Source organism: Crocodylus siamensis, chromosome 4, assembly GCF_052110815.1.
Source record: "Crocodylus siamensis isolate JL-2025a chromosome 4, ASM5211081v1, whole genome shotgun sequence".
NCBI lineage: Eukaryota > Metazoa > Chordata > Crocodylia > Crocodylidae > Crocodylus > Crocodylus siamensis.
The window spans coordinates 79,595,036-79,608,878 of NC_143398.1; the positions used below are offsets into that span (position 1 = coordinate 79,595,036).

Below are 13,843 nucleotides of genomic sequence, written 5' to 3' on the forward strand. Positions count from 1 at the left end.
ATTTACTTATATACATTGCATAATGTTGCAATGTTTGCAAGATTAGGCTCTTAGTTTGATTTCAGAAATATATTTAATGTAAGGTGGATCTTTTTGTATATCTGTGGTCTTCTAGTAAAATGGAGTTAAAATGATTGTCCATACAACAGACCTTTATAGTTTTATTTACCGTTAGTATAATACAGATTGCACTTTTTCCATCAGTTTCAATTCCTATCTTCCTTTTTCAACTGTTGCTGGAAAATCTATTTTTATATACTTTGTTTTAGACTGCTTTAGACTGTTTTATACTGAAATACTAGACATATGGGAAAAAATGAGTAGGAGTTTCTTAAACTGATGCTGTAAGAAGCTCCAGGGACAAACACAATGGAATAACATATGTTTTGACAGTCTATTATCTGTTTGTTATTGGCCAAAGCAAATGATATTTTGGTATAGTTGTTAAAAACTTATTAAGTTTTAACAGAACTAAGAGTGCCAAATGTGCTTTGTCAGCAGATATGACCTTAATAATAAATCAGTTTTCTCAGTAGTGTTTTTATTGCTGTATTCGATTTTTAAATAATGTTTTGCTGTCCTTTAAAATATAATTTCTCTCTCTACAACAGAAAACACTACAATTCATTACATCCATGTAATGAAACAAATCAAAATACAGTTGAAAATAGGAAATATTAATAGAAAATTCAATAAATGGTAAAAGGTGAATTTAAAACTAAGGCTTCACCATAAATGTAAAAAACAAAGAAAGTAGGCTGTTCTTAATCACAGCAGTAAAAGGGATCCAGTGTACATTCCATTAATATTTGTTGCTGGGTAAGTGTCCCCCAAATGGTATCTTGGATTATCATGCTTATTGCAGTTTCTTTAACAAATGAGCTCAGTTGAGAAGTAAAACTTCAACCTGCCAAGTCTGCGGACTTGACCTGAGAGCTTACAATCAAGATTGGTTCTTGCTCACTGTTAATAAACCTTTTACAGATTCCCTATTCTTGCATACATATATGATATAAGTAGTTCTGTAAGCATGGCTGATTAGAATTAAATTTTTAAGATATTAAGTGCACAGAAAAAATCCTCATTCAAGAAAAGAGAAGAGTTTAAATGGCAATTTGATTTTTGTTTTTAAATGGTGGCTGCATTTAAGCTTGAAGCAGTTTGCAGTGTGAGAATAAATCCCGAGGGAGACGGACTAGTGGGCAGAGGGCAGAAGAAGCATTTACAAGCGCATGATAAATTTATTTGTCACATACCTCTGCAATTTATCTCAGTGATGTTTCCGGAACATATGCAACCGATATCAAGTGGGTTGAGGAAAAGCCTAAAATTCTTTCTTCTTGAGATTAAACAATATATGGAAAAGATCAATGAAGGCATATCAGCTAATAAAAAAAGACGACATAGAATCTGATCTGGATTTAATAAATAAAACATACTGGGCACGTCTGCACATGCACCCGACTGTGCAGTTGTTACTGCACAGTCATTTACTACCTGCTAAAGCTGGTACTGCACAGTAACCTACAGTAACCACCAGTACTTTCCAAGAACCACCAGTTATTTCCAACCCTACTGCGCAGTAGCGGCAAGTTTATAATTCATGGCCACCAATGCTACATCACCATAATTCGTTGCTGTGGCGACGTTGAGTCTCGTCTAGATGCGCCCAGTGAACTATATTCATATCAAGTACCAAGGGGAAGGAACCTAATGTTCAAGAGTTCTTGCTTTTGAAGAGTGAAAAATAAACTGAAATTATCAAAATAAGTGCTTCCGAAAAGTTTGGTAAAAATGGAAGCAGGAAGTTGTTTCGGAATTGTATATTGTATTATAAATGAGAAGATTTAAAGTCAGAAAAGTATTTGACTGGTATTCAAGGCAACCTTTTCAAAATAACTTAAATATTAGCCTGTCATCTCCTTTTCATAAAAAACCTGGCAGCCCCTGTTATTCACCATTGTAAGGTTATACAAAGTCTTATTAAACAAGCTAGACAATAAAGAATTACTGTAATTCTATCTTAAGGTATCCAAAACTGGGAAAATCATCTCAAGTTCTTACAGAGTAAAAAATGAAAGTAAGCTAGTAATATTCCATAAATGGAAGAAAGATGTTCTAGCTACATAAATTAGAAGTTTTCAGAAGAGGGGCTTGGATCAAAATGAACCCCCAGATAAGGGGTAAGTAAGGGCAATCAGAGTGGCTGCCCCGTGTAATAGAAATCAAGTCCTTAGAGGTATTTATTTACTGTCATGAGGGCATGTATCTTTATCACTTGTCTAAATGTGGTATAAGAAAACGTGGAAAAGGTCAAGGAAGAATGAGAAAAGTTGCAGATTTTCTGATTTTAAAATATTAATCTGTGCTTGGGTTTTAGAAAATAAGATAATTCAGCAACAAAGTGCTAAAGCTCCCCTGAAGCTCCTGCTTCTGCCATTCTTATTCACTCTGAGTAAAATTAATGTGAAAGAGGTATTATAGCCATGATATAATTATGTGAGAGGCAAGGGTATCTTTTATTGAACCAACTGCATGGTTATAATAAAGTTAGACGAGCTTTTGAATGCAAAACATTCTTCATCAGATCTGATGATCACTCTGGCCCCATCTATTAAGGTGAGATCGCATCTTAAATTGTGCCCTAGTCACATGTTCAATCAATTAATGGCATGATAAAACAAGGAGTAAGCTATGCATTTATTCTTACCATCCTATTTATTGAGTGTTTGGCCAGGTGCTTCCCTGTGGTTGGGAGCCCCATCAGCTAACAGGGCTCTCTGCTGCAGGGGTGTACCACTCGCTGCCCCAGCTGCAAGTCTCATCAGCTGCAGGGCTTGCAGACATGGGAGCTTGCTACCTGTCAGTGCAGGGGAAACTTTTGGATCCCAGGTTCCCCCTGCACCAGCAATAAGGTGTCATAGGATCAGATGCTGGATCCCACAGCCAGGCCTCCTGCCTTGCTCATATGGCCTGGCAGAAGGTGTTATTTTGTGTGTCACACGTTTACCTGAAAGTCTAGAGGGGCCTTCTGAGTAATACTTACTTTGGAAATACTATCCTCAGGTCACAGATAAGTGGAACTGCTTGAGAGAATAGATGTTCAAGGTGTTTATATTTTGGCTATTGATTATGACTGTTTACTGGCTTAATACTCTTCATCAATAAGTGCAACAGAAATACAAAGCGGGATGTAAATTGTTAACGGTTTGAAAAAGCAAACAAGCCTCTCTCTGCCTGTTATGTTTAACTGAAAAGTAACTTAACTAGTTTTCTGGGGTTTGACTTGCTTTACTAGCTCTTATTTGTTCATTTTTCTTGGGGTAAAATAAGAATTAGAGAGCAGGATCAGAACATCTCACTACAAATATTTATTAATTGTGGATTAATGTATAGAAACTAATTCCAGATAGCAGCTCCACAACTGGAATGGTATTGCAGGTGGCTATTTTGATATATGACGTGAAAACAGTTGAAACAGCATGCAAGACAGTTTATAAGAGACTTTTAAAAAGTTATCTAAACTAAACTGATTTTATCAGTGTACTATTTGACTTTACTCATTCATACAGGCTGCCTTAGAGAGGGAATGGCTAACTTTAGATTCCACCCGCTTCCCTTCAAAAACACTGCTGCTCTCAAACCAGCTGCACTGGCCAAAGGTAACATGTCACGGAAACTTCTTAGTCTTCAGTCTTTGTTCATTCCTTAAGGATATGCTGCTCTGGGGTGATTAATACTGCAATTTATTGACTTGAAAAACACAATTACTTTTAGAAGCCTCTGACTTCCTCCTCATCCCCAGATGTAATTTTTCATGTAGCTTTTCTTTCATTTACTTAATTCTTTTTCTTTATTTTGGATTTCTTTCAACACTTTACTTCACAGTAGCAAAAAAAAATGATGATATGCTTCATCTGCACATTTGGCAATAGATTAAAAATTGTGAGTTGACACAGTACTTTAAAAATATTAAAGTCTGCATTATATAGCAACAGCTGAGGATTTTCAGAACAGCTAAAGGTCATTGAACTGTAATGTCTGTTAGTTATTTGATAAACTTTGAAGTTTTCAACTCGCTGTTTTTGTAGCACTCTTTTATTCCTCTTTCTATATGCAGAATATTCCTAAAGATATTTTTGCTCAAAATAAAAAAAAGATTTTTGTAAGTACATTGATTGACTTTATGTTTAGTCTTTGCTGATTATCATTAGGTATAATTACATTTGTTTATACCCATTAAATCTTTTTTTGCAAGATGTAGTTAAAAAAAAAAAAGGTTGGATCTTGGGCCAATCATAGTTGACATTGCCTATGAAATGCAGATGCAAGGCACAATTCTAAAAACCTGATGATGTTTAACTATATTTATTGAGTAGTTCCACTGAAGTCCATGAGACTACTCAACACCAAAGTTGCAAGGCTATTAACTCACACTTTTGTTTCTCTTTCTTGTAAGTATCCTAAGTCTCTGTGTTCTGATGGAAATTCATATGATTTGCCCTGGCCTCCATACGAAGCCTGGCAGTGTGATAAGAAAGTATATTCAGTCTCCCCAAAAAGGAGCCAGCTTAGTAGCAGGTAAGTCAAATAATTTGTGTTTTTCCATTATTGATTATAGTTAGCTAGATAGATAGATAGATCTGACAAGAATCAAAATAGGCCCTGGAAGAATAAGACTCTTATTTGATGCTTTTGCAAATATTTTATTGGTAAGTCACATAATTATTGAAGTTTAGGTAAAAGCACTTATAATCAAAACTGAACAAACCAATTACAGTATATTGGCTGTGCAATAATTTAGCATTTGTCAATTTAATTATTAAGTATTAGAGTTAAATATAACAGTATACAAATATATAAGAATCTTGTGACCCATTACATTTTAAAAAAGCTATCCTATAACATGTAGACCTTTTAAAATTCAGATTTCTAAGAATAGATAAGGATTTTAAAGGATTTCTTACACATCTGAATTCCTTTGGAGAAAAAGGGCTAAAATATGCTTCAAATAATTGAAATGTAAACATCTTAAATCAATGGCAGATGCATATGACTGTCCAAGATAACCCCTTCCTGACTATAAAAATATAGGTTTATTTGTTTTATTTTGTTTTTTAAAAATTGTTTTTGAGATTCAGAAGGTACAAAAAACATTGCAGAGTAGCAACATTTGAAAAGTTCTTATTTCATCTTTCCAATGTGTGATCAGTGTTCAGTTCTATTATCCTATTCTACTGTCAGGTTGAAGAAGAGATCTGTGTCAGCATTCTCTGACCTGAAGGATAAAAAGCAATTTTCATTCAAATCAGGAAAAGAAGAGAAAATTTCAGAAGAATGGTATGTTATCTGACTTGCTTTTTAACACAAGTCCATCACCCAGGCATTGTAGGTCTAGAGGCTTTTAAAAAGCATCCTTTTTTAAGAAAATAATTTTTATTTCTGATTGTTAGATACTACTGTAAACCTTTTTACTAGCTTTAGAGGTATCAAATCAATTGACTATAATTTCTTAATATTTTCAGATGAGCAACATGTAGTATGTTTTTACACTATTGTATGACTTGTGTAAAGTGTGTGCGAGAGAATAAAGGGTAGTAGATAAATGTGAAATTGATGGTAAACTGTCACCTTCTCATAGGGGTTTTAAGGATATTTCCACTGCACAGCTAATGCTGAAGAGAGCACATAAAATGAAACGCAAGAGATCTAGTCATAAAACTCTAGGTAAGCCAACTGTCCTGCTGCAATGTGAATGAAATGTAGAGGATAACAACTGCATAATCTGACATCTGAAAGTAGAATGGCTTTTCTAGAAATTTTGCTTGAATTTATAAGATAACTACTGTATTATTAATATGGGTAAATGAGGAATGTGGCTCAGGAATAAAGAACTCATAGATTAAATCTTTAGAAAAGGATATGTTGTAAGAAATATTTTAATAATTTGTGAAATACTCTAGTGAATCTTAAAAAGTATATTTTACATGTTTTAAGTGGGAACTTTTCTTTGTTTCATGTGTTTCCTTTGCTGGGTAAGAAGTTTGTAATTTTGCATTTTGTAGTGCTTCTGTTTGCCCCAAGGTAACCACAAGTTGTTATAGTGTGGCTGAATCAGTGAGGGGTTATTTTCATTTGCTATCAATCTGCTCTAAAAACAAAAAATATTCCTGCAGCATGTGATCATCTCTGTTATCTATTACCTCCATTACTTAATTAAGAGGAGTGCTATCTGTATGCAATTCTTGACTCCTGAGGTGCCATTTGTGAAGGTTTCACAGTTTACTATTGTGGAATCATATCATAGTTTGGCATTCATTAGTCTTGTAGAAACTGGCATTACTCAGATGTGCCCCCTTCCTCCCCCTCCCCCAGCTGACGGAGCTAAAATCCTCCTTTGCTCCATGCAGACTTGCGCATACTCCACAGCTGTTCATTCCAGGAAAGGATGAAATATCATAATGTATAATTGATACAAGTTATAACTAATCTTAAGTTCATTAGTTATGATAAGCTGTCGGTCATTAGAAATCTTTCCATCAATAATGCTTACCTCTTTGGTAACATATATCAAGACTTCATTTGTGGCTAATATGCATTTTCCATTGGCATATAACATTGGAAGTCACTGTTTTTCACTTAGTAATATTAAAATATTGTCTAAGGTCATTTTGTATTTCATGGGGCAGTGTAGTACAGAGAGAAGATTTCAGTGTATGTTTTCAAATTTGATATCGGCACTTAAGACCTATTGTGGCAAAAAAGAAATCTAGCTTTGTGCAGTATGTAACATGTAGTCAACAAACTGTCCTCTTTCCTTATGGATAAGGAATAAACAACAGGCAGGAGGTTAAAACAATCATCTTTAAACCGCCAGTAACTCTTTATAGTTTCCCACCCTGCCCTACCACACTACCCAGGAACAAAACCATCAATATCTGGTGTGCAGCTGAATTTTTGACATGTGTTCCACTTGGTGGCCGATGTATCATTTTTAATTAACAGGGCCTACTAAGTTATATCATCTTTTCTCCATATGTTGTCTGGTTAATGTTAGTAGTAATTAATCCAGTCATAAATGGTTGCTTGTTTAAGCATATCAAATTCACCTAGCCTAGGGTATTTTGTTGTTTTAATGGAATTTTTGGATGCTTTTTCATTCATTTTGCTGTGATGAGTGGAGGGTGGCTGTTCATTTGTTTGTTTGTTTCTAAACCACGCTGCTAGGAAAATTATCAAAGCATATTATTGGTGTCTTAAGAAAAAAGGAAAAACCTACACATTGTCACAACATCATTATAGATGCAAGCTACCTCTTCTAAGTACTACCCATAAAACCCACTTTTCTCTTTTCAATTACTGCATCAGGCCCAAGCCTGCATATATAATTGCTCTATACAAAGTGTCCTGAGAATCAACAAATTCCCTTATTTTTCAAACCAACAGAATACATGAACAAATAACCTACTTACTGAAAATGCTGCACCCCCTCTTTGTGTGTTTGCTTTTATTCCATTCATTGGGGATGTCTACATGTGCATGTAAGAGTGCCTAAATTTAATGTGCAGGGAACAGGGGAGGGAGAGCAGTGGAGAGGAGAGGAGAGGTTACTGGTGGCTGTGCCCCACCACCACCCCGGTCCTGGCCCGAAGCAGCAGAGGGAAGGTGGGAAAGGCCCAAGCCCAGTCCCCAGCCTGAAGCGGTGGGGGAGGGAGGGGTGCAACACCCCCAGCCCAGGTCCTGGCCCAAAGCAGCAGGAGGATGGGGAAACAGCTCTGGCCCAGGCCCCAGCCCAAAGTGGTGGGGGGTGGGAACAGCCCTGGCTCAGGCCCTGGCCCCATTCCGAAGCGGCAGAGAGGAGGGGAGAATGGCCCTGACCACAGCCCAAAGTGGTGGGGGAAGGTGGAGAGTGGCCCCGGCTCCAGGCAGGGGGGGCCGGACCCAGGCCTTTCTCCCTGCCCACTCTCCCAAATCCCCTGTCATTTTTGACAGGCAATTTCCTTGTATATTCATAAAGGAGTAGAGTTCGCAAATTTTGCGAATAATTTGACAGAATAAAGAGCAACGGTCTCGTTGCAGCAAGAGAAGTTTAGGTTAGATATTAGGAAGCATTTTCTCACTAGAAGAGTAGTAAAACACTGGAACAGGCTACCCAGAGAGGTGGCAGAATCTCCATCTTTGGGGGTTTTCAAAACCCAGCTATACAAAGCCTGTGGCTGGGTTGATTTAGCTTGGAATGGTTCAGCTTTGAGCATGGGGTTGGACTAAATGACCTCCTGAGGTCCCTTCCAACCCTAACTTTCTATGATTCTAATACAGTATTATTCAAGATAATCCATTTCATAGCTGCTGGTGAAGAGTGGGGGGAAAAGAAAAGATCTCAGAGTACTGAGTGTGTGGGCAATGAAATGGAAAGAAAAAGCCTGAAGTAATTTGTATGGGGGGCGGTAATAACCCTAATGATACAGTGTAAGAGTGATGTGGTAGCTGTGATGGTCAAGAAATTCTGAGAAGCCAGGATTTTTTAGGGAGCTATATCTTACTGGGCCTACTATGTAGCTGGGATACAGTTAGAAAAGCTTTCAAATGCAAAATAGCCTTTGTCAAGTCACATAGTTGCCATTTAGTTCATTTTTTGCATCTAATGAATTATGCTATTGGTTGGCTGGCATGAGCCACTTTTGTAGGCAATTAATCTTTGCAGTGCTGCCCTTCCTTACCTTTTGCCTGACTTAATACTAGCACAGCCAACCACCTTTGCATACAACAAACAATTTCATTGACAACAGGTATTGTGGATATCAGTAGTATAACCATGTTCAAATAGGGAGTGGATGCATTTCTGGAGGACAGGTCCATTAAGAGCTATTACACACAAACAAGTCAGGGCATAATTTGGCCTTAAAATGTCACTAATCCTATGACTGCTGGTAACTGGGAGAGTAGGGCAAGAGAGAAGTCACTCTTCACATGATCTGCTTGTATACATTCTTCTAAAACAGGGGTGTCAAACATATGGCCTGTGAGTTGTATTCAGTCTGTGGACCTGTATGATCTGTCCTGTGGGCATGCAGTGTGTGGGCTGGACCTGGGGCTGCAGTTGTTCCACATGGCACGGGGTCAGTTTGGGGAGTATGCTGCATGTGGTGCCTGTGCTGAACCGACCCTCCAGGGGTGGTCTGATTGGGCCATATTGGAGCCAACACACAAGGGCTGGTCTGGCAGGGTGCTACATGCAGCATGGGCCCCATGTTGACCCCCTAGGCTGCATACAGCACACATGGTGCTGGGTCCCACCTGTGGGCTGCTTGCAGTGCAAGCCTGTAAGTGGGCCAGTGCACTCTGCCTTTGGCACAGGGGGCCAGCATTGGGAGCTCTGGTGCCACCCAGTCTTGCCTGCAGACCAGCCCAGAGATCCTCATTTGGTTTGTAGGTTCAGATGAGTTTGACACCTCTTCTCTAAAACTTCCATTACTTGCACCTGTCAGAGACAGAAACTAGCCTAGATAAATCAATAATGTTTAACTGGCTTTATATTCATCAGAAAATTCTTTGTGTCTGAGAAGAATCTCCACATGCATAGGTGTCTCCTATATCAGCTTCTGATGCCCCTTGTTGCATAAAGGACATTGACTGAGGTCCTGAAGGAAGTGAAGGACCTTACATTAATACTATAAATTAGAATAGGAGCCCTCCTATTTCATCTTCTGGCGGGGACCTGGCATTCTTGAAACAGAAAACTGCAACCGGATTCATGTCCGGATGTCACTGTCTACCACTCAGGATCTCGGAGTGTTTTTCAGATATAGCTCTATGTGTACACCTCATTGAAGTAGCTCCATTAGTTGGGTAGTAAAGTTATTTTGCAGTGTTGACATTCTAAAAATAAACACGGCATCATCCGTCAGCTGAACCTCTAATGCAGCTGGGTATCCAAGAGGACCTGCATTTGTCTGTCTGTCTTTAACAAATGTAAAGAAAATAACCTTTTAAGAAGCAGCTCTCACCTGTGTCATGTGCTTTTTGATTTTCCTCTCTAGCAGTCAGCATGATCACATCAACTCCATCTTTTCTGAACTACTCATTAAAGCCTCAATATTAAATATTTGTAATATTTAAATATCAAATTATTGTAAACTTTGGGTTTGTTCTTATATTTACAACTGTTTTCTTTTTCAAGTAGTTTAATCCAAAATTTAAACGTACTAAAATAATGCCAATTCAAATTTAAATATTCCTGCAAATTTGAAGATATATTTGGCACTATCTACCTCCTGTGTAAATTATATACTATAAAGAAGGAGCTTTCCAGATTATCTGATGTAACCAGGTAGCTAATGCTCTGCATGTTATTTAAAACAAAAAAAAAATGTTGAATTGTAAGCAATGAGTTCTCTATATAAGGAGGTAATAAAATATTAACAAATAAATAGATATCCTTTTATGCCCAAACTTAAATATCGGACTGGTATTGAAAACAACTTTCATATCAAATTCTGCTATCCTGTGGTATGAATTATGCTGAGTTGCAGCTTAATCTAAGGGCCCTTTTACATGTTACGTTTATGCTACAATTAAGATATTAATCATGGCATAAATGGCAAGGATGCTACACCTGCAACCATTTTAATGTTCCATTAAATGGCAAATCAACCATAATAATGTTCCACATATAATGTAGAGCATCTTTGTGGCTGATCTGCATGGTACTTTAAAATTGAATGTGTGGCATGTCCATACAATGGGGCCCTCCAGGGTTGATGCCTGACAATCAGCTGATTATTAGAACCTGTCCTGGACAGCCCCAGTCTCCAACATACATGCTGACAATATTGTTGGCACTAGTTTGGAGCAACCTGGTCTCCAACCAGCTGGGGGCTGCCCCAGGGCAAACCTGGTTCTCCAGCTGGGCCCAGGACTGCCCTGCAGGAGGGATAGGGGAAGCAGAGGCTCCCACTGGAGGGAACCAAAGGGCTTCTTCCCCGCTTCCCCTATAGGACTTTTAAACCCTACACCTGGCGTCCCTGCCAGGTGCAGGGGATCAAAGCTTCTGATGGGAAGCTGAAGGACTTGTTCTGTCATGGCTTTAAACCTCATGCCTGACAGCTTCTAGGAAGTTCCCAACATGTAGCATGGCAGGAGGCACAATTGTTGGCATCAAGGATCAGATTCTTATGTGCCTTCCACTGAATATGTGCCAGAGGCCTTGGGTGTCTGTACAGTCTAATCGGAAAATTTGCTCTGCTAGAGTGTATTGCTTACTTTCAAATATGTTCCCTGTTTCCAACTTCTTCTGGCTGGTGTCACATGTTCCCTTCCAACAATTGCAAATCATTGGAATGTAGTGACCTATTAAAGTTAGTACACATTAGGAGATAACACTCATCTGAAAAACAATGATTTTACAATGCCATAAGAGCACTTAATACATGCTGAAGTGCTTGAATGTGTTCCTGCTTGCATTTTAACTGCACTTAGTAAGTGTTAAATTGTACGTGGGACACTACCCTCTTCTCCATGCCCTTACTGGCCAAATCGTATACTGCCTAAATGTAAAGTGAACTTTTACCCTGGGGTTTTTGGAATCCTAATCTGATAAACACATGAACATGTTAAAAAAAGAATTTGAATGGCACTGGCAGCAAAATGTATATCCTGAGTTACAGATATGCTTAGGTAAAAGGACTTGTCCCTCTTTTTTTTTTTCTTTCCAAGAAGTATGTATGTACTCCCTGTGGTGCACTATACAGTACGAGAACTTCCCATACCATGGAAGTATTGGTTTATGTACTGGCCACCTGCAGGTTCCTAATAGTCCCCTTACTTCTTCTCCAGCGAGTATTCAGGAAGGTATTCAGCCCAGTACTTTAATTCCACCATTTTTGCTAATATTTTGAACGTGTAACTGTTTCATGGTTATGTAATGTTTGAATTATTGTGCTAGTTCTCATGGGGTTGCTCTTATTTTTGGTGCAAACTGAGAAGTAATTTACTCATATTGCACATTTGAGTCAATTAGGGACTTTACCTTTCCAGAAATGTTGGTTTGGGGGTATGTTGTGTATATATGCATTATATATGGGTATTCTGTTTGTTGCAAATGTATGGGACAGGTATGTAGTGCAGAACGACTAAGAAAATGTGGGGTATTTTCTGATTCTCAGCTTGAGCATAGGGTTAGGAAGAAATGAGGCCAGGACTTGCAGCAACGTACATGGTGAAGATCTTTCTGAAGAGCACATTGCCATGGGTGAGACTCATAAAGACATTTGGGCATGGGGATCCCCAAACCTAAAAGTTAGGCATCTGGATCCGGGTGTTGAATTGGCAAACTCAAGTTGGGCACTCAGAGCCATGTCTATACAGTAAACTTACCATGGTTGCTAGTGGTGCCCTCAAACATGCTGTAGTATTCCACCAAACCTTCCTTTTGAATTAGAAGCTGTGCAGCCAAGCTATGTTTGCACAGCAGGATAGGCATGCAAGTTAGCATTGAGGTGTACTTATTTGCCCATACATAGCACCAGATGGAGGTGGCTACAGTATTTCTTATTCGGGAAATAACCCGTGCAGAGTAGAGGAGTGTTTGAGGGTTCACTGTTTGTCATGGTAAGTTTATGGCTTAAGTTCACCATACTTTAAATCAGGAGACTTAGGAATGAAATTCACTATGCTCAGCAGGGGATGCCTAAGCCAGCCAATAAAAAGCCTTGAACAAGGGTATCTGGAAATCAACCTCTCACTTCCAGACTTAGGAAGTAGTTAGACACTTTTCTGAATTCCTGAGTTAGGTATCTATTTAACATTGGGATTCCTCACCTCAGACACTCAAAACTTAAACACTGTTGTAAGTGCTGTCCATTTTTTGTATAATAGCCTATTGGCCCAGCTGCAACAGAAGGTATGAATTTTGTTCTTATCCCAACTTTTTATGGCCTCATGGTGGGACCACACTCTAGGGAAGTAGGAGGTGTGGATTTTAATTCCCTTGGGCCTATAATACAAATTACCCACTCCAAAACCAATGTTTTATTATGCAAAAAGATTGTATTGCCAGAAGTAGCCATCCCTGAGCTGAAGAATTGTTACTGTCATTCTCTTTCCTCATTCTCCCTCCACCCTTGGGGAGGCCTGGGGTCCAGTCCAAGCACCATCTTGGCCACTTGAAGAGAAGATGAATCATCCAGCCAGCCTGCAAGCCCTACAAAGCCAGTGGGTCTCCTTAGGTGGGCACCCTTTGGTGTTGACCTGTGGTGTACACTGAGTGTTTCTCTTTCATTTTTTTGTTTAGGGTTCTTTTGAATTCAGTGTTTTTGTTAGAGGGAGCAGGGGGACTTAGGTGTGTTTTTTCAGGAGGAGCTCCTTTATAGGAGAGGGGGTACAGAGTTGGACGTGACACTGAAAGAAAGTGGGACATCTTACTTGAGAGTGAGGTGGGGTAGTGGGGATGTAGGTGGGGAGGCAGGAAGATGGGAAGAAATTTTTTGTGTCTTGGGAGTTAGGATTGGCAGGAAGGTTTACTTGTTGGAAGGGTATAGGCAGGAGGCAGTGGTTGGTGGGGGTAAAGTTTCCAGGTTTTGAGGTGCTCTTTGGGAAATCCTGTCTGTGGGTTGTTTGTTTATTGTAAGCCACTCTGAGCCTTTCAACAGAGCAATCTATTAAATAAATAATGATGAGTGCAGCTGGCAACAATAATAGGGAATGAGACAAGCAACTTAGAGTAGTAGAAGAATAAGTTATGGATTTCTTGGTGAACCTAGATTTTTCAAGTCAGCGGAACCAGATGGGATATATCTTAGAGACCTGTTGGTATTGGTTAAGGTAATTTCAGACTCATTTTCTG

The 13,843-nt window shown here is 38.8% G+C and overlaps 1 protein-coding gene across 1 annotated transcript in view; it reads left to right on the forward strand.

Moving 5' to 3' along the window:
- LRRIQ1 (leucine rich repeats and IQ motif containing 1) overlaps nucleotides 1-13,843 on the forward strand; it is a 172,518-nt gene that overhangs the window by 75,771 nt on the left and 82,904 nt on the right. The window contains exons 19-22 of the mRNA XM_090042636.1: nucleotides 3,573-3,662; nucleotides 4,460-4,581; nucleotides 5,245-5,340; nucleotides 5,642-5,727. Of these exons, the coding sequence (XP_089898762.1) occupies nucleotides 3,573-3,662; nucleotides 4,460-4,581; nucleotides 5,245-5,340; nucleotides 5,642-5,727 (394 nt within the window). The remainder of the gene's footprint in view (nucleotides 1-3,572; nucleotides 3,663-4,459; nucleotides 4,582-5,244; nucleotides 5,341-5,641; nucleotides 5,728-13,843) is intronic.